Here is a 24,154-nt window from a genome sequence, read left to right on the forward strand (position 1 = left end):
ACCCTGGGGGGGCGGGGCTGCGCCCCCCTGTTACACACCAGCCACACGTCCCACCCACCCTCCCCCAGCCCACCTTCCCCCCCACCATCCCACTGCCCACGCTAACCAGCCCAAGTGAGCAGGGCCGTGGGGGCGCGGCGTGTGCCCCAGTGAAAGGCCCCTACCTTGAAATGTCCCGGGCAGCAATGCACTGCAGTGGAAGCAGATTGTAAGTTCTCCTGGGAGAGTAGAGCGCCCATGAGGGGACTTCCCTGGCCAGGCACAGGAGACACCTGCGGGTGAGGGCAGAGAGCCGGGTGAGTGGGCAAGGCACAGGGGGGCAAGGCGGAGGTGGGGAGCAGCAACTCACTGTACATTAGGACTCCTCCTCGGGCATCTCTTAAGGCCCTTACTGTAGCTCGCCAGGTCGCTGGGCTAACTGGGAGAGAGCACGGGCAGGTCAGCCCTGGAAACGAGCCCCCCTCTCCACCCCCACCGGGTCTCTGCCCGGGGCTGCCATCAGCCTGGGGCCACTCAGAGCCCCCTACACTAGGCACCATCCCAAGGGCCTATCAGCCAGCTCAAGATTTGCCTGAACTAGACGACCCCTGACCGGGTGAGGGTAGGGGGCAGGGGAGGAGGCACATCGCAAGACCTGATGGACGTGTGGCACACGGGGAGTTGTCCCAATTTCCCTGTGCGCTGGGGGATGGATCCGCCGGACAGCCCGCACTGCCAACCCCGCTCGCAGGAAGTGTCCCTGCTGGCAAGCTCGGCACAGCCAGTGCTAATCGAGGTACCTGGCAAATGATGGCCAACCCCCACTCCAGCAACCCATCTTAATACAACCCTATTCAGGCATCCCCCACCGCAGGTATCCACCCCAGCACGCACCCCGCACGCCCTGCCCTGGCCCCTCCCAATCTCCCCGAGGTATCCCAAACTCACCCTAGTAACCATCCCACCCTCCCAACCCCCAGCCATCCATCCCAAACCCTTGTGCCCATACGCCAGCCCCATCCTGTGCCCCATCCCCAGTCCGGGGGGGACTTACAGAGGGACGGTGGCCTCTGCCTGCCCAGGGTCGGGGGCTGCCTTTTCCTCGGCTTTGGAGAAGATGGGGTCGAGGAGTCTTTGATCTGAAAATGCACCAGAAGCCAAAGTGAGCAAGGCAAAGCCCAGGCGCGGTTGGGGGCCCCACAGCAGGGCTGGCCTTGCGGGTGGCAGCAGCATGTAGGGTGCCACAGTTTCGGTTTTGACTCACAGAAGGCCGGTTGAAAAGGACCCTGGCGGCTCTGATCAGCACCACCGATACCGCGCCGTTAAAAGTTGCGGTCAGCAGGCTGCAGGCTAAGGCAGACTCGTCCCTACCTGTCCTGGCTCCGCGCTGTGCCCTGGAACAGCCAGACGGTCCGCTCCTAGGCCAGAGGACCACAGGGTCTGCCGTGCACGCGGCTCCGCACTCCCATTGGCCGGAACCAGCCAATGGGAGCTGGGGGTGCAGTGCCTGTGGGCAAGCCCCTCAAGCGTGGGCAAGTACAGCGCCGGACCTACTGCCGCTTCTGGCATGAGTGCAGCGCGGGGCCGGGCCAGGTGGGATAGCCCTGCCTAGCCTGCAAGCCGGCCACTGACACACCATCGTCAATGATTCAAACTGCCATCACGTTACTGGACAGACAAACGGACTCCGATATCCCCGAGACTAATCAATCACTGCCACCAACACTGGCGTGACAGCCATTGCACCAACACAGCCTGACACTCAACGATAGACACCTCATAACACAGCTCTGAGTCCTGGGGACCAAACAATCGGGGGGGGGGGTGTCCCTGGCCTTGGGGTCCTTGCCCCTCCCTGAGCAGGAGTGATGCCATGAGCAATGGGCCCATCACCCGCTGGCCCCCTCTCGCCCCGCAGGTGGTGATCCCCGTCTCCTCCATCGCCATCCTCAAGAAGGCCAACACGGCGCTGCTGGTGCCCAACGCCCTCAGCATTCGGACCGCGGAGGGCGAGAAGGTGCGAGCAGAGGGCAAGGCACATGGTGCATCCACCCACCACAGCACCAGGAGCAGAGTGAGCCCTGGGCAGCCCATGCGGTGCCCCCCCCCCCCATGGCACTGGGAGCAGAGTGAGCCCCAGCACGGGGCAGATCATGGGGTGCCCCCCCATGGCACCGGGAGCAGAGGGAGCCCCAGCACGGGGCAGACCATGCGGTGCCCCTCCCCAATGGCACCGGTAGCAGAGTGAGCCCTGGGCAGACCATGCGGTGCCCCCCCATGGCACCAGGAGCAGAGGGAGCCCCACACTGAGGGTTGGGGGAGTGCAGTGGTGAGGGGCTGGAAGGATGAGCTGACGGGCAGTGATGGACAAGCGAGCCCCTCTGACCAGCCTGGGACAGAGAGAGCCACATGGGTGGGGACCCAGCTCCCAGCATGGGGGGTGGGCCCGGGAGTGGTGGAGGATGGAGGCTGCGGCTGGGCGCTCCCCAGGAATCAGGCCAATCCCTTCCCTCTCTCTCCTCCTGCAGTTTCTCTTTGTCTCAATGAGGACTCGGGAGGCCACGTACCAGCTGCTGCGATCGGTCTGCAAACACCTGCAGGTGGGGACTGTGCCAGGCGGCAATTGTGCCCCTTCTCCCAGGTCTCTGGCTGCACGGGCTGGGACCCTTCTGGGAGGGGTGGCAGGAATGCTAGGGCACATCTGCTAAGGCCCCACCCTCCTGATCCCCAGCTAGTCCAGCCCTGGGCTCCCCTTACGCTCACAGCTCCGCTGATGCCCCTCAGTCCCCATGGCCATGCCAGCCCTGGTCCCCCTGACACAGGCACTGGGCCAATGCCCCTCAGTCCACAGAGCAATGCCAGCCCTGCCCCCCCCACAGGCACTGGGCCAATGCCCCTCAGTCCCCCTGTCGCACTGCCCCCCCCCCCCCCCGCACGGGGCATGGGCTTGATTGCCCTGTCACGAGTCCCGGTGCTGCCTGGAACTGCTCCCACAAGCCAGGCAGGACTTTTGGGGAGCCTCCTCTCCCTTGGAGCAGCGACTTGTTCAGGGCAGAAGCTCACACGGCTTCACCTCCTGGGTCTCTCCTTGGAGCCTCTGCCAGATACTTAAGAACTGCCTAGGGGACACTGAGGCACCAACACAGTATTCAGAGAAAACATTAAGAACATTCCCAGTTCGTCACAGCCCCTCAGTCCCCAGGGCCATGCCAGCCCTGGCCCCCCCCGACACAGGCATTGGGCCGATGCCCCTCAGTCCCTAGGGCCATGCCAGCCATGCCTCCCCGACACAGGCACTGGGTCGATGCCCCTCGTTCCTGCCCCTGGCCCCGGTGCTCCAGAGCAGAGGGCGTGAGTCAGGCTAACGTACTCAGTGAGGAAGAAGGTCCCAGAGGTGACCCATCCTGGGCCTCCTTGTGCCTGGGAGCCGCTCGCCAGGTCAGGGGAAGCCCCCATCTCCTGTGCACTGCGCAGCACAGGGCTGGGCTGGCCAGCGGCTCGAGGGCTCTGCTGCCAGCCTGGGGCTCACTCTCCTCGTTCTCGTTGTCCAGGACAGGAGCACCAGCAGCAGCCCCCCGGCCTCGCCCGCCAACACCATCTCCGAGCTCTGCAAAAAGTCTCTGGTAAGGTCCCCGACCCCCTGGCTGGTGGCACAGGCTGTGGGCAGCAGGGCAGAGGGGCTGGCGCCGCTGTTAGCAAACCATGGAGATTCCTGAGAGCTGGGCCAGCTGCTCCTGGGCAGCCCAGTGCCCACTCGGCACCCGGCTGCCAGGTCACGGGGTGTATGTGTATGTGAGTCTCTAAGCCAGACGTGGACAAACTACAGCCCACGGGCCACATCCAGCCTGTGGGACCATCCTTCCCAGCTGCTGAGCTCCCGGCCAGGGAGACTCACCCTGGCCCCTCCCTTGCTGTCCCCCCGTCCCCACAGCCATGCAGGCCATGCTCTGGCCCACTGGGCAGCGTGGGGAGCGCAGCTGGCTCTGGCTGGGCGTCCTGGCTGCAAGCTCCTGCTGCTGGTAAGGGGTTGGGGAGCAGGGGGTTGGGTAAGAGAGTGGGGAGGTCCTGGGGGCAGTCAGGGAGGACAGGGTGGAGGTTGTGGGGGGCAGTCAGGGAGGAGGGGAACAGGGAGGGTTGGGAGTAGGAGTCCAAGGGGGCCTGTCAGGGGGCAGGGATTTGGATAGGGATCGAGAGAGCAGTCAAGGGACAGGGAGCAGGGGAGGTTGGATAAGGGGGTGGGATCCTGGGGGGCAGTTAGGGGCGAAGGGTCCCTGGAGGTGGTGGTCAGGGGACAGGGAGCAGTGGGGTTGGATAGGGGGTGGGTTCAGGGGGGCGGTTAGGGGCAGGGATCCCGGGAGGGGGTGGTCAGGGGACAAGGAGCAGAGGGCAGTTGGATAAGGGGTGGGAGTCCCAGGGGGCCTGTCAGGAGGTGAGGATGTGGATAGGGGTCGGGGCAGTCAGGGGACAGGGAACAGGGGGGTTGGATAGGGAGTGGGTCTCAGGGGGCGGTTAGAGGCAGGGATCCCGGGAGGGGTGTGACGATGCGGTTCTGGCGGGACCCAACTGAGAGTGCCAAATCAGGACCAATTGCTCAAACAGGGCAGTCACAGCCCAAGGCTGGGGTTTTTCCACCTCTAAGGAAAACCAAACCAGCCAGACAAAAATGACTTCGGTGTCACCCCACTGGCTAACCACAAGTTCACACAAGCATTTCCTTAGACACTCCATGTCTCCCAGTATCACCACCGCGCACCCTCCTGGGGATGAATGGTTATGAAAACAACACCCCAGTAAAGAAAGAGTTCTCTTATCCCCCAAAGGACCAAGTCCCAGACCCAGGTTTCATATAACACCAGATCTTACCCACAAAATCCGCTGTGCATCTTTTAGAATCTAAAATCTAAGGTTATTTTCATAAAAGGAAAAAGATAAGAGGTGAGAGCTAGAATGGATATATCGGACATCAATGCATACAGTATTGGCAAAGTTCTTAGTTCGGCTATGTAGCAGTGCTGGAGTTAAACTGCAGTGGTTCAAATTAAGTCTCTGGAGAACATCCGCTGGGATGGGTCATCAGTCTTGTGTAGAGCTTGCTAGTTAGTAAGTCCCCAGAGGTAGAAGCAGCGATTGATAGACAAGATAGGAGATGAGCCCTCTGCCTTATATAGACTTTCCTAGTTGTAAGAACAACTCCTTTGTTTCCTCCTGTGGAAAGTTACAGCAAAATGGAGTTTGCAGTCACATGGCCAGTTTCTGCACACCCTCTGAGTCACAGGGCAGTAATTGCCTTCTCTTGATGGTCAGTTGTGTCAGCTATTGGTCCTTAAGGGCCATCAGCAGGCTAAGCAGAGCTTGACACAAACTTGTCGTGGGATCTTCCCCATTAACACAGCACAAGTTTGAAATACAGACAGCACCAGCCAATATTCATAACTTCAAACTACAAAATGAACAAGACATAAGACAGCATAATCATACCAGTAACCTGAAACCTGGTCTTAGGACAACCTTACATGACCCTTACATAGGATTTGGTGCCACTACAGGACCTTGGTTGCAACCATGTTCTATATGTCCCAGTTTAATATCAAATAAAGTCACAAGTGCAAGTCAGAAAGAAAGCGGGGGTTGATAGGGGCAGGATTCTGGGGGGCGGTCAGGGACAAGGAAAGGGGGATTGGATAGGGGTGGGTTCCAGGGGCGGAGGGGCAGGGATCCAGGAGGGGCAGTCAGGGGACAGGGAACGTGAGTTGGAATGGGTGGGGTTCTGAGGGGCAGGGTCAGGGGACGGAGCAGGGGGTTCGATGGGGGTGGGAGTCCCAGATGCTGTCAGAGGTGGGGGTGTGGATTATTGGGTCGGGCAGTCAGGGGACAGGGACAGGGGTTGGTAAGGGGCGGGGTCCTGGAGGGGGCAGTCAGGGAACAGGGAAGCAGGGGGTTGGATGGGGGTGGAGTCCGAGAGGGGCGGCAGGGGAGGGGCAGGGGTTGGATGGAGGTGGATTCCTGGGAGGGGGGCGTCAGGGACACGGAGCAGGGGAGTTGGATAGGGGGTGGGAGTCCCGAGAGGGGGCGAGTCAGGGGACAGGGAGCAGGGGGGTGCGAGTAAGGGGGGGGCGGTCAGGGACAGACGGTGGAGGGTGGGAATCAGGAGGGGCGTCAGGGAAGGGACAGGGGGGTTGGGTTAGGGGGGAGTCCTGAGAGGGGGTGGTTACGGACAGGGAGCAGGGGGTTGAGTAAGGGGAGTCCTGGGGCGGGCGTCAGGGGACGGACAGGGGAGTTGGATAGGGGGTGGCGAGACGGTGACAGCAGTTGGAGCAGATCCGAGGGGGCGTAGGGGCCGGGCTGTAGTGGGAGCTGGGGGCGGTCAGGAGACAGGGAGCGGGAGTTGGTGGAGGTTGTGATCGAAGGCGCGGGACATGTAGGGGGAGTCCGAGAGGGCGGCTCAGGGACAGGGAGCAGGGGAAGTTGGATAGGGGGCGGGGTCCCCTGGGGGGGCGTCAGTGGACAGGGAGCAGGGGGGTTGGATTAGGGGTGGAGTCCGAGAGGGGCGGTCAGGGGGACAGGGAGCAGGGGGGTTGGATAGGGGTGGGAGTCCGAGAGGGGGCGGTCAGGGGACAGGGTTAGTGGGTTGAGTAAGGGGCAGGGGCGGTCAGGGACAGGGAGCAGGGGGGTTGGATAGGAGGCGGGAGTCCTGGGAGGGGCGTCAGGGGACAGGGAGCAGGGGGTTGGATGGGTCAGGAGTTCTGAGGGGGGGCAGAGGGCAGGAAGTGGGAGAGGGCGGATGGGGGTGGGGGCCAGGCTGTTTGGGGGGCACAACCTTCCCTACCTGGCCCTCCATACAGTTGCAGAACCCCGATGTGGCCCTCCGGCCAGAACGTTTGCCCGCCCCTGTTTAAACCCTGTGTGCGCAGGAACACACCTGCCTGGGCACCCTGGCAGCTTGGATGTGCCCCCGGTTGCCCAGCTGCTGCCCAGCTCCAGGGGCTTGGGCTTCCCCAGGACTGGTGCTGTCTGGCCCGGGTGGCTGCCGGCCAGCTTTCCTGGCTGCCTGGGGCGTCTCCATGCCCCCTTCTGCCACTCTCGACTGGGCTGCTCGAGTCAGAGGGACCCTGTGGGGCAGCTGGAGCAGCCCGGCCTGTGAGCCCAGGGCACGTGAGACTGTGGGCAGAGCCCAGAGCTCAATCTCCCAGGTGGGGGAGGGGCTCTGAATCCCAGCCCCAGGCTGAGGCAGACCCCCGAGCTGGCCCCCTGCTCCTCGGTGCCCCCCCCTTGCCTTGGGGATCCCTGAAGCCAAGGCTTCTCCTTTGCCACTTAAACCCATTGGCACTGCTAGTGTCTTTGCAAAGCACTTGGGGAGCCAGGCGCCCCCGGCAGGACGCTGAGCAGGGCATTTCTGAATGCAGCCCCCTGCCCAGTGTAACCCAGGGCTCTGGCATCCCTGCCCTTCGCCACAAAGCCCTTGGCAAGCCCAGCCCGATGGGCTGGCACGATAGAGGTGTGATTGCCCCAGAGCGGCTGAGCTGGCCTCATGCTTGTTACGGATTAGTGCCCCTTGCCTGAGGGGTGCGGCAGTGCCCAGCTCAGACCCGGGAGCCTGCAGCGGCGTGAGTGGCTCGGAAGCCGCCCTGGGCTGGGAGGGAGCAGCTGGTGGAGCCTTGACGGAGCTGCTGGGCGGGGGCTGCCCAGGATCGGGGCTGCAGTTCAGCCCACGTCAGCAGGGCTGGCTCCAAGTTTTTTGCCACCCCAAGCAAAAAATTTTCCCGTGCCCCCCGGCCCCACCCCAACTCTGCCCCATTCCAACCCCTTCCCCAAATGCCCAGCCCTGCCTTCTCCCCCAGGCGCGCCGCATTTCCCCTCCTATCTGGGGAGCAAGCCTGCAGGGGTGGGGGGGGAAGCGGCGCGGCGGAGCGCTCGAGGGAGGAGGCGGAGGGGAGCTGGGAGGCAGCGGGGCCCAGGCCCAGGAATTTAGGTGCTGAGGGAATTTTGGCCTGAAAGTTGAGGTGCTGAGGGAGGTCAGGCACCTGCAGGGAGAGGCAGGAGTTTTGTGCACCTCAGGACCTGGGTGTCGAGCTGCTCTGAGCAGCCAGGCTGGAGCGGTGCTGTGCCGCGGGAGGGGGAGCGAGAGCAGGTTGGGGCCGGGGCTGGGCGAGATGGCAGGAGGCAGAGCCCAGCGAGCGGTGGGCAGGGAGCGCGGGGCCCTTTTGTGACCTGCAGCTTTTCCCCTTCCAGACCTCGAGCCAGTCGGACCTGGAGCTGAACCCCCCCGAGTCTGATGGCCTCCTGGACCAGCAAGGTGAGCCAGGGCCCTCAGCCACGCCCCTACCCAGAGCCTGGCCCCCCAGCCCTCGCACACTCAGCAGCCCACGTGCAAATGAGCATGCAACGAGGAGCTCCCTAGGGGCCTCCTTTCTCTTTCTCTTCCATTCCGGGCAGCATCCTGCGCCCTCGGCCTGTGTCTGAGTGTCGCAGCCTCCGGCCAGGAGCCTGGCTCCAGCCACAGCCACTTCTATTAGATGGAATGAGTTTGACCAGCCTCCACTCAGCCCCCGCCAGCGCCATGGCGGGGTGAAGCTGGTGACGGCTGGCACTGTGCCCCAATCCCCTGCCCTGCCTGGGACAGCAGGACCCCAAAGGCAGGCAGAACACGCCATGCCCGGCCCACAAGCCATGACCCCCCAACCTCCCTGGGGGCAGCACACGGGAGCCTGGCACCAGGGTGGGCACAGGCAGCGCCAGTGACTGGGTATCCTGTTGTGTGTGCAGACGGGCTGGGCCCAAAGCAGAGCAGAGAGGATGAGGGCGAGGCGACAGCAGCGCTGAGCAAAGGTAAGCGGATCCCTCCGGCCCAGGCTCAGGGTGGGGGTGCCCAGGCAGGACCCCGTGCTCCTGCTCTCCTGTGGGCACTGTGCCCCGATACAGAGCTGAGGTGGTTGCACAGACCCTCCCCAGTGCCCATCCCTGGCACCCGCCCGCAGCCACTCAGGGCACTGAGACAGGTGCAGCCCTTGTAGCTGTGGGCAGCTGGGAAGGAGGTAGCTGGCATCCCCTGGCTGCTGAGCCCCCATCCCGGCTGGTCCTGGCAGGTCCCAGATGTGCCTCCCAGCTACACGTCTGCCCATGGGGCAAAAAGCTGCTGTTGCGGTGTTTGCTGCCAGGCATTGGCACATCACCCCCTTGTCAGCCTTGCTGCAGGGTCAGGGCCAGAGTCTGAGCAAGCTATGGGAGCCCTGCTGGTCTCAGTGCAATCACCCCAGACTGACACTTGGCATGGGCCCAACGCAGGCTGTCCCGCAGCTCCCTTGGCTGCCAGCTGGTACACACAGCGGGCACCAGGCCGAGGAGCCAGTCCCCGGAGGACTGGGTGATGTACGGCACCTGCCCAGACGTCGTCTGGATGGGCTCTGAGGGGGCACAAGCTGCAGAGCGTGAGCCCCTGGGCTTGGCAGCCCCAGCGGGGGTCGGGGGTCCTTTGTCCTCCGGGCTGCAGAGGGTGGCTGCTATGCAGGCTCCTTAGGGGGCGCTGGGCAGTGGGGGCTCGGGGGCAGGGCAGTGGGGTTTGGGAGGGGACTGTGCAGTCCTGGGGGGCTGGGCAGTGGCAGGTCCCCCCGATCCCTCCCAGGGTAGCTAAGGACCACAGCCCTGCTTCCCCCGTCAGTGACGGCTCCTTTTCCTGGCAGGGGGTGTGTGGCCAGGCAGGCAGACGAAGAAGAAGCCCAGGGGCTGGTGGGCACAACTGAGCACCCTCAACGTCGTCATCCTCATCTACCTGCTGCTGTGAGTCCCGGGGCAGTTGGGCCAGGGGGCACCAATGTGGCCTAGCCGAGTGTGGCACCGGGCAGCGCTAATAGCAGGGCACTCCCCCACCTGCCTTAGCTCCAGTGCCCATGGACTCAGCCTGGTGCTCCTGGCACAGGGGCAGAACGTGCTGATCTCTGGTCTGTGCCCCAAAGCCCCAGCCGTCCTGGCTGCCGGCTCTTCCCCTGCTCTGGCTCCTGCCCGCGGCTCCCTCCCCTGCTGTGCCTGGCGCCATGCAGGGACAGTCCCTCTCGCTGTGTGGGTGGCATCTGGGGGCAGCAGGCTGCTGTGTTCCCCAGCTCCCCGCCTGGCTGTGCCACTCCCAGACGGAGCTCGGCGGCTCCCAGCGCTGTGGGGCTAACTAACCACTGTCACACGAGAGCTGGGAGTACGCGGTTCTGCTCCGGCTAAGCCCAGCTCCTGTGGGCAGCCTGCCCTGGGTTCCGGGCTCTAAGCAGCTATTTGTGAGCCTGGCTCTGCCAGGCAATGCCGCTGCCCGGTGTGCCAGGCCAGCCCGGCTCTGCCAGGTGCATGCCCCACCCCCTGCCCGGTGTGCCAGGCCAGCCTGGTTCCGCCAGGTGCATCCCCCCCCACGGGTGGTTTGCCCAGCCGGCCCGGCTCTGCCAGGTGAATGCCCCCACCCGGTGTGCCAGGCCGGCCCTGCTCTCTGCTCACGCTGCCCTCCCCCCAGGGTGGTGGTGCTGCTGCTGTCCTCGGGGTACATCGGCCTGAGGATCGTGGCACTGGAGCAGCAGCTGATGTCAATGGGGGCTTGGCCGGAGCCTGACCTACACCAGTGAGTAGCAGGGCCCCGCGGGGGAGGGCTGGGGGAGCAGGGACCCAGCGAGCGGGAACGGCCCCAGCCCCCGCTCCCAGCCATGGTCCAGGGGCCAGGGCAGCAGCGGGCCCCCAAACCCTGGGTCCCTTGGGCAGGTCATGTCCCCTCCTCAGGCTGTTTGAGGGGCGGCTGCTGTCTCGTGTCTGTGCTGGGCCTGGCACAAGGGGAGATCAAGCAGCCAGACAGCTCCTGCTGGCCGGGCGTGTTGGGGGACGCGCAGCCCCCCATGGAAAACACGGGGCCCTTAACTCAATGACTCCCACCAAGCACCACGGCAGCTGGACCCCAGCTTGGGGTCTTGGCCCTTGGGGTGGCACCGTGCTGTTTGCAGGGGTCTTTGCTGGGAGCCGGAGAAGGCAGTGCCCAGCTGCTGGCGGGCCGAAGGACTCACTGGAGCCTGCAGCTGTTGGCCCTGCGGAGGGCAGGTGCTGGGGGCACATCCAAGTTGATGCAAGACCAGGCATGGAACCCAGGAGTCCGGGCTCCCAGCTCCATGGCCCAGGGGGCAGCAGGCAGCCATGCTCCTGCCAGGGCTGTGCAGGGCGGGTTAGTTCTTTAACAGGCAGAAACGCAGGTAAATTTCCCTGGCTCTGGGCCCATGGTTGCAAAGCCGCTCGGCCTTTTCCTGCTGTTCCCGTTCCGCTCATTTCACATGGGGCGCGTGTGGGGGCAGAGGAGGCCCCAGCCGCAGAGCAATTGGCTTTCTGCCTCCCCGTCCCCTCCTGGAGAGCCGTGATCCCCACTCCTGGCACAATTCCCGACCTGCTTGGGGTTAGCAGGAGGTCGCCTCGCTAGCACCCAATCACCGTGTAGGGAAACAAAGGCAGGGGGACACCCAGAGCCCCCACTGGTGGGGCTGGACCTGCTCCTGGCCTGCTGCGCTGTCCCCCCAGCTCCATGCCAACTGGAGGGTGCTCATCACCCCCCACGCCGGCCTCCTTGGTCAATGGCAGTTCTGGGCTGGGTGGGGAGGCAGAGCTGCGTGGGGGCTGAGAACAATGCCTGTGATCAGTGCTGGGGTCATCACTGGAGCAGTAATTAAACCCCATTTAGTCAGCAGTGAGCGATGGGAAGTGACTGAGCTGTTCCCCAGCAGGCGCTGCTAGCGGGCTGGGAGGCCAGGCCCCTGTAGCCATCACAGCTTGCCCGCTTGTGAGCAGCACTAGCCCCAGGCTGGCAGGCTCGGCTGAGCCGGGAGCCCTGGCCCGTCGGCTGTGGGCATTCCACCAGCAGGACGCTTTGTCTGCAGCCCCCCCTCGGGTTACTCCCCCCGCCGCAGCCCCAGGACCCTGCACCCAACAGCCGGGGGATTTGTTAGCTGGCCGAAAGGCGGGGTCACCAGCCCCTGCAGGGGGGAGGCAGCTGTGGTTTCAGACCTTGGCCCCCCAGTAACGGGGGGGATTCCATTTGCTTACGGAGGAGGGGCTGAACCCCCCAGGTGCCCAGCCCTGGCCCCAGCCCCCTGAGCCAGCCTGTCTTCTCACGCTCTTGCTGCCCCCCGCAGCTGCACTAATTTGCCCCGCTTATTTGCTTAACCAGATTTCTCTTGTTTATGTAAAGATACAAGACGACCTGAAAGCAGGGCGGAGTCAGGCTGCACTCAGCACCGGAGCCTCATGCCCGAAGGCCCAGGCTTGCTGCTGGCAGATGCTGCCCCTGCCAAACGGACTGGAATCCCGTGGCCACTCCTCAGCTCTCCCCCTCGTCCTGAGCCGCGTCTTGCCCTCAGCAGAGCTGGGGCTGATTTTTAAGGCGACCAGGGGAGGGAAACAAAGCGACAAGACCTGGCCCAGGACCAGCTCCTGGCTGATGAAATGCAGACAGAGCAGTGCTGGTGCCGATGCAGGGGTCAAGCTGAACTTCTCCTTCTGAGCGGTTGGGCACTTAAACCGTGTGCCTTAAAGAGCCCCTGTGCTGCGTGTTAATAGCGCACCAGCTTTCCCTTGGTGACCTGCAGAAGACCCGATGCAGCTGGCCTGTTGCTCTCAGGATTCCTGCTCAGCCGCAGGGTTTGCAACCTCAGCTGTAATGGACGCAGGGCCTGACCGCACTGAGCAAGCAACTTTTACGCAAACTTCAGCTGAGGCAGCAAAACCTGGATGGGCTCATTCCAGATGCCGTGTCCTTGTGCCAAGGAAATGAACGTTTTCACCTTCCGCCCTCGGCCACTGGAGACCGTGAGACTATTCAGCCGGGCCGGGCGGGGAGCATCGCTGCCTCACTCTCACAGCAGCTGTGCAGTGGGAGCTGGCCTCCCGGGCCCAGACGCAAGGCACAAGCCTCCTGCTGACCTCCCCCGGGTGTTTCACTCCTCCAGCACTGAGCATCACCCCCTGCTGCTGTCTGAGCCCTCCTGGGGGGAGATGTGCTGCCTGGGCTCCAGCGGGGCTCCCTGCGGGCACGAGCTGCTGTGGGAGGCAGCTGCTGTCAGCCTCCCGGGGTGCCAGCCAGGCCTGGAATGCACCTCTGCCCACCCGTGGGAGATGGGGTTGCTAGGTCCCCTAGGGGTTTGCGGGTCCCCTAGCACCGCTGGTCGCACTGCTGGGAGGACTGTGGTAGAGCTTGGGCTGCGGGTTCTGGTCAGTTACAGGCAGGGGGCTGGGGCAGAGCACTGAACCGGTGGGTACAGCCCCTGGCCCGTTCCTCGAGGAACCAAGCCCAGTGCCCCGGTGCCCAGATGGCACATAGAGCAGAACAAGGGCCCAGACCAACGCGCTGGCGCCAACCGCCCCAGGCTGGGATGAGCCTCCAGCTTGGCCTCAGGCCCTGTGCTCCATGGGCCAGACGAGCCGGCCCCTCCCCTGCTCTCCATTCAGCTGGTGCTGCAGGCCAGCGCTCAAATGGTGCCAGGGGAGAGGCTGGGGCAGCACCGCAGGGCCGTGCCCCAGGCTGGGCAATGCCAGACGCTCACCTGTGTCATCCCCCCCAGGGCCATGAGAGGAGGCTCTGTTATTAATAAAGACAAGCCAGCCATGCGCTCCAGCTCCGGCTTGTGTGTCTGTGGCAAAGCTCTAGGCCTGCAGGGAGGGCTGGGTGCCCAGGACAGAGGGACCCCCTGGGTGGGGGAGGAGGGGACCACTTGAGTCCCTGCTATCCCCCTGCCCTGCAGCAGGACCCTCCAGCCTGGACCCATCAGACCCAGGGAGGGGGGGACATTGGGCACTTGCGGGAGGGATAGCTCAGTGGTTTGAGCATTGGCCTGCTAAACCCAGGGTTGTGAGTTCAATCCTGGAGGGGGCCATTTAGGGAACTGGTGCAAAAATCTGTCTGGGGATTGGTCCCGCTTTGAGCAGGGGGTGGGACTGGATACCTCCTGAGGTCCCTTCCAACCTGATATTCTATGAGTCTGTGGGGGTGCAGGTGGGGGAGTGGGTCCCGGAGAGATTGGGGGCAGGTAAGCCCAGCTGCCCAGGCAGGAGAGTCCTGGGGCCTGGAGATGGTCTCAGCAAGCTGCTAGGGCAGAACGGCTGCCAGTCCTGGGGGCTGCCTGCAGCGGGAACAACGCAGTGGCAAGATGGTGGGTGAGCCCTGCCCTGGGCACGGCCAGCTCAGAGCAGCAGCAGTGGTGCCACCAAGGAAGAACAGAGCTGTGAACCCTGGGGGGGGCGGAACCCCTGCCCCCAGCATCAGCCATGTCCCCTACAAGGCCCCAGGCCAGTGTGGGAGGAGCCCAGAGCAGGTTCTGCCCTTGGCACCTGCTGCCAGGGGAAGGGAGGCCACGGAACGGGGCCCACATGCAGCGCCAGTGCCTGGCCGGGGCAGAAACAAACAGCGGGGGGCTGTTAACTCCTCCGGCTGCTCCTCACTCCGGCTCCAGGGCTCGGCCCTTAGGCAGAGCTGGGAAGGCAAATGGGAGTTTCTTACGAGGCGAGGCTGTCCCTGGGGGAGCCCGTTGGGGGTGGCACGGCGGCTGAGGCAGGTGCATGGGTGGCAAGGGCCTGCTTGCCAGCTCAGCCTGCACAGCCACAGGCCTGGCACAAGTACTCAGGGCTGCTGGCCACACCTCCAGCTAGCCACAAGCCCAGAGCCAGGCTCATTGCAAGAGGACACCCAGGGGGCCCCTGGCAGCCCAGCGACTTGTGCCATGGGGGCGACTCAGCTCGCAGCCCCCGTCGCCCCCCCAGCTCCACCTGCTTCCTCCCACAGCCCCCACGGAGGCAGCCTGGGACACAGCAGCGTTTACTGGTTGGTGGACGGCTGGTGGCTGAAGAGCGTCCAGGTGCGGTGGTCCCTGGTGGTGAAGGTGGGCGTGTGGGCAGCCAGATGGGGGACATAGCCAGCGCAGCCCTTCAGCTCACGGTTACGGTTGACAACTGGCGAGGGGAGGAGAGAGCAGGTGAGTGGGGGGCACAGGAGAGACGTTGAGAGCAGCCAGCGGACCCGGGCCTGCCCGGCCAGACCTTGCCCCTGGTTTAACACTGCTGGTCCCTTCCCCAGGGCGCTCCGGAGCTGCTTCATGGCTGGGGGACAGGAGAAGGGATGTGCCCCACGTGTGAGAGGCCAGGCTGCACCCAACCCCACCTCCCCCTTTACATGCTCTCAGGCTAATGGCATGAGACGGGTACCCGGGCAAAGGCTGGGCCGGATCAATAGCCCTGCCCAGAGCGGGGAAGCCATTTGCCCAAGGCAGCTGATGGCAGCGTGAGGGGCAGAAGCCAGGAGTCTCCAGCCCACTGCCTCCGGGCCCCTGCTTGCGTGTGTGTGGAGGGGACATGGCGAGTGGGGGAGAGGGAGGAGACTCGGAAGCAGCAAAAGGTCCCTCCGGAGTCAGAGTCAGTGACCTGCTCTGCCCCCTCCCTCCCCCAGCCCTAGAGATCCAAGCCCCACACTCTTACCATGCTCCTTTCCTAGGACAGGTCTGTCTTGCCACCGGAAGGCCCCCCACCTGGTACTGGGCTCCAGGTACTGAGCAGGGAGCACAGGGTCAAACCACGACACCTCCCGCAGGTGCTGGGCATAGGCTGTTGGAGCAACACAAGCACAGCGTTGTCACCGGGGAGCCTGCTCCAGCACCCGTTACCAGACGGAGTGGGACTGAGTGTCACAGCAGGGGCGCTCCTGAGCTCGGCCAGGTAGCGATGGGTCCATGCCTTGAACCCGCCGCTTCACCTGCCTTATAATTATTTACCATCCTACTGAACAACTCTGGCCAGTCCTAATAACCACAGCTCTGAGCCTTGTCCTGTAGCCATGTAAACTCCGGCCACATTACTGTCTTGTGGCAAGGGGTTCCACTGGCTGCTTAGCCACCATCACATGCAAAGTATGAGATTTTACAGCCCAAGCATCCTGCAATCACCCATGTGCAAAATACTGGGTTTAAACGCATAGACAATACATTTCCTTGGCCACTCCCCCACTGCCTCAGCTTGTCAGTTTCTTGAAAACTGATTTCCCCGAAACAGCTCAGTCACCGGGGGTCAGGGCCTGGCACAGACAATTTCAGCCCCAAAGGAGACTTTCCCAGGAGGTCACAGGCAAGCGACTTTGTGTCTTGTAACCCTCACGTGAAGCACAAGAGATTTCAACGCTGAGCCGGCGTTCCCTGAAGAGGGAGGAGCGGGGCTCTGGAAAGATGGGCTGGTGGGGGGCGTAGGCAAAGCAGCAGCCAGGGCATGGGGCAGAGACAGTTCTCAGGCCCAGCCGATGCAATTTTGCATCACACCATCAGCGTGCCTCACGCCATGAGCTGTGGTGACCGGCCCCGGGGCCTGAGTCCTGCGGCAGTGCAGAGGAGAGCTCCTTCTCCACCTCCAAAACAGGTACCCAAGCTCCCAGCACAGCTCTCCAGGGCCTTCCTGCTGCTGTGCAAAGAACGTGAGCACCCCCTGCTGGACCGTTGGTGCATTGTACTGACCCCACGTGCCCAGTGTGCAGCACGGCCCTGATTCCCTGACACGCCCCCGAGGGCCCCGGCACGTTCCCACAAAGGCAGATACGCAGCAGCAGCGATGGGTGTGTGACTCACGTGGAGCATCAGAGCCTCAACTTGCTCCCACTTCCCACAGTCTTAGGGCACGCTCGGCCCTGGCCCTCCCCACCCCAACCACTGCCTGCAGCGTCACTTGCATACGGCACGGCCTTGACGCTGCCCCTGGGGAAGTCCTGCGTTTCCCCTGGCCTTGACTACAGCAGCTCTGGTGCAATCCCTGCCCCTACTCCCACGAGGGCCGGCTAGCCAGGTTCCCACCTACATGCATGGTTAGAGGGAGTCCTGCGGCCCTGCCTGGGAATCAGGGTCAGCTCCAGAAGTTCCTTTACAAAAAGCCACCAGCAATTAGGCCGCTGGTTGTGCTGCTCAGTGCTGTGTTTGCGTGGGCTCATCTGGCGGCCTGTATCCAGCCGTTGTCAGGGCCGCCCAGAGGATTCAGGGGGCCTGGGGCAAAGCAATTTCAGGGGCCCCTTCCATAAAAAAAATTGCAATACCATACAATACTATATTCTCTTGGGGGCCTCTGTGGAGAACGGCGCAAATTGCCCCACTTGCTCCCCCCACACGGGCGGCCCTGGGAAAAATAAACCTTCTGCATCTCGGCACAAACCCAATTTTGAGAAAACTTCTTTACAAGGCATCACTGGTTCTCAGCATCAGCTAGTGCTAAAAGGCACTAAAGCTCATTAAAAGGGTTGGACAAATATTTTTCATCAAAACTTTTTTTGGATCAAAAACTAGGTTTTTTTTTTAAAAAGCAGAAAAAATCACAGACAATGTCTGCTTTCCTTCAAAATTTGTTGTGGTTTTTTGAATTGAAAAGCTTAAATTAGTCTGCCAAAACCTGAAGATGGTTTGGGGTTTCAGAAGTGTGCGGCCAAATATTTGCTACTTGCTGAGTTTGATTGTTTAAAGAAACAATAAAAAAATTCTGCTTAAGAAAAAATCCGAAACTTTTGAACCACCTCAGCTTGTGATCAAACGCCTGAGCCCATCCAGTCAGAGATTTTTTTTTTTTTTTTTCTTTTTTTTCAGGTTTTGATACCGCCTGCTCTTGACTCATATTGTTCTCCAACTTTTGGGTTCATTTAGGTTAGACATAAAAAACGGCCAACACTGGGTCAAACAAGTCATCCAAGCCCAATCTTGTCCTTGCGACAGTTTCCAATGCCAGGTGCCCCAGAGGGAGTGAAACTTAACAGTAATGATCAATGTGATCTGTCTCCGCCCATCCATCTACCACCTCTTTGGACACACAGAGTGGCTTAGGGACAACATTCCTTCTCATCCTGGCTAATAGCCATTAAGTGACTTAGCCCCAGGCTTACCTGTTTTCCCTAAGAGATGACTGGCCTTCCACTCGGGTCCCTCTCACAAACACTGGAGATGTTACTGTGGGTTGTCTTTCTAATAGCCTTATGTACATATCCACGAACTGAGCATATTGAGCTTTCCAGAATCTGGGATGAGCTATATTGGTGAAACCCTGAATCTCAAAATAGCACATGCTTGTTGGAGGACACAGGTGCTAAAATAAATTACCCGGGGTTTCAAAAATCAGACCTGGGGGTCAGGACCCTCAAGGGGTCACGAGGTTTATATGGGGTTCGAGCTGTCAGCCTCCACCGCAACCCCGCTTTGCTTCCAGCATTTATAAAGTGTTAAACATAAAAGATTTTCATTTCACAAGGGGAGGAGGGTGCAACTCAGAGGTTCTAGTGAATGGGGTCACCAGCTATAAAATTTGAGAACCACTTGAATTAACCCTCTGGAGCCGCTCAGGGAAATGCGAGGGGGTCTCACCTGTAGGGTTGGGAAGGATATTGCCTTCTCATGTTGATTCCCTCCCAGGGCCTTAATTTAAAATGAACTACAAGCTTCTCCCTGCATGGAATCTCCTAATGGCACGATAAGTAAATAGACTATAATTGCGGCATTGAGAAGTGAACAGGGAGGTGCCCTAAGAAAACTAAGCACTGGCTTCTTCCTGCCAAGCCTCAAACTGCTGAACGAGCATTCAGGTAGGGAAGGCAGTGCCTCAGACCAAACAAGCCTGGCCGCCCCTATCCAACCCCCACACCACTTTCCTGCCCGATGCATCACCCCTCGCAGAATCCCCGACACACATCCTGCTCCTTGTCCCCTCCCGCCCGAGAGACCCACCATCGCTCCCTGTCCCCTGAACTGCCCCGACCCCTATCCACGCCCCACTGAGTCTGAAGACCCCGGAACGCCTACAATGCCCAACCCCCATTTCTCTGTCCCCTGACCACCCCCCCAACCTCTGCCCCCTCCCTGTGCCCTGACTGTCCCCGTGATTCCCTGCCCCTTAGCCAAACCCCCACCCCCCCGGCCCCTTACCCCCATCTCTGCCCCTCTCACGGAGCGTCAGCCCATCCAGGAGCTTCTGGACAGCGTTGCAGCATGGCTCCGGTGGGTCCCCTGAGCTCTGCCCTGCTCAGAGCTGCATGCTAAGGGGGCAGGGCTGCGAGCTCCAGACCGAGTGGACAGAGCTCAGGCCCCGCTGGAGCTCGCAGCCCTGCCCCCTTAGCATGTGGCTCTGAGCGGGGCACAGCTCAGGAGCCCCACCGGAGCCACACTGCCGCTGTTGAGCGAAGCTCCTGGATGCGCTGAGTCGGGCTGGAGCCAGGGAGCGAGCCTCAGCCGTTCTCACGGAGGCCCCTGCAGAGTCCAGGGCCTGGGGCAAACTGACCCACTTGCCTCCCCCTCTGGGCGGCCCTGGCCGTTGTCTTGTCTTGGCCAGGCGCGCACGTGCGCGCACACACACACACACACCTCATCATCTAGGCAGAGGGCCATTGCCACACTCGACTCAGCCCCTAACGGAGCCTGGCACAGAAAGATGGCCCATGCCATGAATTTGCATTGGAGCCACATCACCTTCGCGTTCATTGGAGATGAGACTCCCAGGGCCTATAAAACTGCAGACGTGATTCCCCTGTTGCTCCGACCCCGGGGCAGAGCGAGCGCAGAACTGGCCTGAGGCGCCGTTGACCTGCAGCTGGGGTTGTGCAGACACAGGGCAGCAGGCAGTCAGCCCAGTAGCTTTTAGGGCATTGGTTGGGGCTACAATTCAATGGCTCCTCCAATGACGTGGTTAACACGCATTGAGCCAAACAAAAGGAGGAGAAGCTGCAAGGTCGTCACTCAGGTTTCTTTCAGCGCATCGTAGTCATGTTCTTAGTAGTTGTTTTTATTAGTGAAGGCCGTGGGGCACGTCTACACTGCAAGACCCTTGGCCCCCGGCAGTGAGTGTAAGAGGCCAGGGCTACAGCCCTGTTCCCCCAGGGTCTGTGCTCCCAGGCTGGAAACAGTCTCAGAAGGCAAACGGCAGAGTCTGCACGGCTGTTTCCAGGCCCAGGGCACGAGGCCAAGTTTGAAGCCCTGGACTCAAGAGACTCGCTGCTGCAGGGTTTTGTTGCCATGCCACTGGAGTCCTGGTCCGTGACTCCCGTTTCTGTGTGCTAGGGGCTGGACACACAGAACACGAAGCCAATCCCCTGCCGCCGCAAGCCTCAGCAGAGATTTTTGAAAAGGACGATTAGCTGATGTTCTATTTCCCAGCTAAGTAGCCTGCCAGCTGCGATCAGTAGCCCGATGCCTCAGGGAATGCAGCACCAATGAGCGTCTGAGCAGAAAGCTTTCAAGGAAGGTTCTGTCTAAGCCCCTGCTCTCCTCTGGATTCCAGTGCCAAGCAGCATAGCCCCAGCTGGGAACCTGGCATGGGAGGGGCATTCAGAGAGACTGGCATGGAAATACGATTTTAACTTTATCAATGATTATCGGCCTTTGCACTTCCACAGCCCTATTCATCAGAGGATCTCAAAGGGCTGCAGAAACATTTAGCTTCACGACTCTTTTTACGGGTAGGGAAGCCAAGGCACAGAGTGGTTCGGTCACCGACCCACAGGTCCCACAGCGAGTTGGGGGCAGAGCTAGAATGGAACCCAGGATTCCTGCCACAGTGCAAGACCCAGAAGTGAGCAGCCACCCTGCACATTCACCCCCAGTTACTGTGTCCTTGCTGGTGCTGCATTCCCCCGGGCAAGGTGCTAGAAACGCCGGGGTCACCCCCGTGGTTCTTGGCGCTGCACTGAGCTGTTGCAGGTATTGTGGGAAAACTCGCCTGTCCTTGCTCAGCACCAGGCCCATCTGCAGAGCGAGACCTGTCCAGGCGATACCCACAGCTGCCTCCTGTCATCAACAGGATGAGTTTTGGAAACAGGCGGCTGGTGCCCTGCCCCAGGGGAGGCATTTTGGCAGTGGCTTGTCGCCCTGTGCAGGCAGCGCAGGGTTTTGCAAGGGGCTCCCATGGGGCCAGGCTGCAAGTGGACATGGAGCAGTGGCCATAGCAGCTGCAGGGTTTAGTGGCTGTTGTGTCCCCTGTACAGACCAGCTCTGGGAATGGTCTCGCTCTGCAGATGGGCACGGTGCAGAACATGAGACGGAGGGCGGGTTTCCAGCTCTCCGTCTCCACACGGCGCCCCTGCCCCACCTCCTTACCAGGGGGCAAGCTCTTCTGCTCTCTCTCGGCATGGGAGCGGGCCCAGCGGTGGTAGGACTCGCGGCTCAGGCCGCTAGTGAGCGTGTACCAGGCGTCTCGGTTGTCTCTGTTGGTCAGCCCTGTATACCAGGCCTGGGGGATGGCGTCTCGGCCCATGGGGGTGCACTTCCAGCGCACGGCCTGCTTCAGGACGGGGGCATTGCGGGGCCCGTGGAGCGTGAGGTACTCGTCACTGCAGGGGAAAGGAGCCGTCACTGTGCTAGCTCCCGCCGAAGGAGGGATCGCACACACACACACACGTATCCTTGGTTCACCCAGGGGTCAGAACACACGTGTGCATGTGCACACACACACGTATCCTTGGTTCACCCAGGGGTCAAAACACACGTGCGCACACACACACACCCCCACACACGTATCCTTGGTTCACCCAGGGGTCAGAACACACACGTGCACACACACACACCACACACGTATTCTTGGTTTACTCAGAGGTCAGAACACACGTGCGCACGCGCACGTACACAGGCGAAACTTCCACCTTGCGCCCTCCCCCATCCCGGAGCCCCCGCCCTGAGGCGCCCCTCTCCCCGTGGCAGCTCCCCATCCCCCACCCTCTGCCTTGAGGCACCCCCTTGCCCCAGCTCACCCCTGCTCCGCGCACGAGCATGAGCACCCCGAGCACGCCGTCACTGCTTCACTTCTCCCGCCTCCCAGGCTTGCGGTGCCAATCAGCTTAAGCGCCAGAAGCCTGGGAGGCGGGAGAAGTGAAGCGGCCGCGCTGTGCTTGGGGAGGAGGCGGGACAGGGGTGAGCTGGGGCAGGGAGTTCCCCTGCGTGTCGCCCCCCCCGCCTTTACTTGCTGCAGGCGGCCCTCCCCCGCTCCCCTGCCCCAGCTCCCTCTGCCTAAATGCCAGTCGCTACCAGGGTGGCCGAATATAACGGCGCCCCCCAAATCCTAGTGCCCTCGGTGACTGCCTAGGTCGCCTAAATGGTTGCACCGGCCCTACATGTGTATCCTTGGTTCACCCAGGGCTCAGAGCGCGCACACCCACACACACGCGCACATGCTAGCAAGTAACCAATTGCTGTCTAAAGGAGGCTAAGGCTGCCTGCCAGCCACACGCAACAGGCAGGAGCCAGAGATTTACATGGACTGGGGGCAGGGGGGTCCACTGAGAACGTGGTAATGAAGGAGAACAGCCGGCAGTGAGGGATAGTGAGGGGCTGGTTTCAGGATTGCGTCCCATTCCCGCTGAAGAGGTATTTCTGTTCCCTCTTGGCCGCCTGGCACAGACCCCCCCACGGCATTCTGGGAGCAGCCCATCATCCCCACTCTACGACTGGGGAAACTGAGGCCCAGCGAGGCGAAGTGAGAGAGCTGGGATTGGGACTCAGGAGGGCCTGGCCCCCAGCTGGCGAGGGATTCCGGGTATTAGAAGAGCCAGAGACCCGCTGGCAGACGCCGGCGAGCCTCTCACCTGTACAACGGGGTCGGGAAGTCTGTCTCCAGAGTCCCCTGAGGGACGTATGGTCGATCTGCCTCCAAATCCATACCCTCCGTGCCCGCCTCCTGCAGGCCACGGCGCCCCTGCCCGGGCAGCTGCTGGCTCCCTGCTGCGGCCAGTCAGCCTCCTGGGCTACTGTTGCCCAACACAAGCCTGGCAACCATCCCCTAGCAACCAGGCAGGCTGGCAGAGCAGGAAGCAGCTAGACTGTCTGCCAGGAGGGTGCCCAGAGCGGGGAGTGGCAGGCTTTGGGTGGCCACCCTGGGGGCGGGATTCAGGACCATCCCGTCTGGGGGAATGGGAAGGTTTTCTTCTGGCTCCTCAGTACGTCCTTGCAGTACGAGGCAGGGTGCCCTAGGATCGGATCCGGCCAGAACCTGCCTTAACACCACCCTCCCATGAAAAGGGTCACAGATCGCAGCTAGAGGCAGCGGCAACCACCGGCGCAGAGACCGTCACTGGCTGTTTTGTCATCACTTCCTCGCCACAGGCAGCACTGCAGTCGTCCCAGCCTGGGCTGCCAGACCAACCCCAGGCTATGTTACAGCCTCGTCAGTTCGACTCACTAAGTTCCCACCCCCTCAACACGTGAAAGCTTCTGGCCCGGCTGCAGAGAATTCAGTTTTCACCCCAATGTCCAGATCCTACCTCCAGCAGAGAAGCCTCCCTGCAGCACCTCACCCACCTAGACAGGATGCCCAGTACAGCATCACACCCACTGGAGTAGGGTAGATAGTGCACAGGAGAAAAGTGAGGTACAGGGGACTCCAACAGCAATCAGCTCCCTCAATTCTGTCTTTCAAGCACAAAATATTTGAACTCACAAGGGAAGCGGAAACTCCTTTAGCTCTGCTGCTTTAGCCAGCCATTTCAAACCTCCCTCCACCACAAAGAGCATTCTAGCGCGCTCAATGGGCAAGCTGAAATCTGCACTTCTTCCTTAATGGGAGACAACAGCCCGTCTATACGCAGTGCCTAGCCAGGTGTGCCCAGTAGCGCCTATGGGAAACCGATTCCTTCCTGACCCCTGTGATCAGTTTATGTCCTGAAGCATGAGGATTTGGTTGTCCCTGTCTTGGCGCACACAGCCGCATGGATTATTATTGTTTAGTAAGACGAGTGTGACAAAGTGGGGATTTTCCCTTGTTATGTTGTATGTGAGTCTTACTGTTTTGCATGAATGTTGTGTGTGACTTTTGCGGACACTGCTCCAGCTGCCCGCATGGGACTAGTCAATAGGTGGCCCATGGTCCAAATCCAGATGGCAAGAGTCTTTTCAGAGGATCACAGGGCTCACTGGGGCTCAGGGCTTCAGTCCTGAGGTGCTTCTTAGGGGGCTGCAGCTCAGATTCCTGGTGGCTGAAGCCCCGAGTCCAGGCGCATGTACCATGGGGCTGATGCCCCACTGGAGGCCCATGCCCCACCAGATGCCCACAGGGAGTTGAGACTTCAGTCGTGCTGGGAAACACACTGGGACTGCAGCCCAGCCTGAGGTGCGCTGCGACTGGGGCAGCCCTACTAGCAGCGTGTGGGACTCCAGGCTTCAGTCCTGCCTGAGGCTCGCGGGGACTAGCGCTT

At 61.6% G+C, this 24,154-nt stretch overlaps 2 protein-coding genes across 2 annotated transcripts in view; one reads left to right on the forward strand and one right to left on the reverse strand.

Moving 5' to 3' along the window:
* The window catches only part of LOC116826411 (GRAM domain-containing protein 2A-like), a 27,997-nt gene extending 14,460 nt beyond the window's left edge, over positions 1-13,537 (forward strand). Inside the window, exons 3-10 of the mRNA XM_075070661.1 lie at positions 1,843-2,014; positions 2,508-2,579; positions 3,531-3,602; positions 8,209-8,272; positions 8,743-8,805; positions 9,657-9,753; positions 10,466-10,570; positions 12,173-13,537. Coding sequence (XP_074926762.1) covers positions 1,843-2,014; positions 2,508-2,579; positions 3,531-3,602; positions 8,209-8,272; positions 8,743-8,805; positions 9,657-9,753; positions 10,466-10,570; positions 12,173-12,188 — 661 coding nt within the window. The 3' untranslated portion in view covers positions 12,189-13,537. The remainder of the gene's footprint in view (positions 1-1,842; positions 2,015-2,507; positions 2,580-3,530; positions 3,603-8,208; positions 8,273-8,742; positions 8,806-9,656; positions 9,754-10,465; positions 10,571-12,172) is intronic.
* Positions 13,538-14,761: 1,224 nt separating this feature from the next.
* Positions 14,762-22,687, reverse strand: TEKTIP1 (tektin bundle interacting protein 1). Its single transcript, XM_032783120.2, has 4 exons — positions 22,550-22,687; positions 21,069-21,301; positions 15,448-15,573; positions 14,762-14,925 (listed from the first exon to the last, which is right to left on the reverse strand). The coding sequence occupies exons 1-4, from the start codon at positions 22,621-22,623 to the stop codon at positions 14,792-14,794; spliced, it is 567 nt and encodes a 188-aa protein (XP_032639011.1). The 5' UTR covers positions 22,624-22,687; the 3' UTR covers positions 14,762-14,791.
* Positions 22,688-24,154: the final 1,467 nt, after the last annotated feature.

The sequence above is a fragment of the Chelonoidis abingdonii genome, chromosome 11 (genome assembly GCF_003597395.2).
Source record: "Chelonoidis abingdonii isolate Lonesome George chromosome 11, CheloAbing_2.0, whole genome shotgun sequence".
In the NCBI taxonomy this organism is placed as follows: domain Eukaryota; kingdom Metazoa; phylum Chordata; order Testudines; family Testudinidae; genus Chelonoidis; species Chelonoidis abingdonii.

What these genes read in the sequence shown, in the direction of transcription:
- TEKTIP1 (XM_032783120.2), bottom strand. Translation starts at nt 22,623, where the DNA reads ATGGATTTGGAGGCAGATCGACCATACGTCCCTCAGGGGACTCTGGAG. An exon ending in TTCCCGACCCCGTTGTACAG is followed by an intron (nt 21,302 to 22,549) that starts GTGAGAGGCTCG and finishes TTTCCCCTGCAG; the next exon opens with TGACGAGTACCTCACGCTCC. An exon ending in TGTCCTAGGAAAGGAGCATG is followed by an intron (nt 14,926 to 15,447) that starts GTAAGAGTGTGG and finishes TCCCCTCGCCAG; the next exon opens with TTGTCAACCGTAACCGTGAG.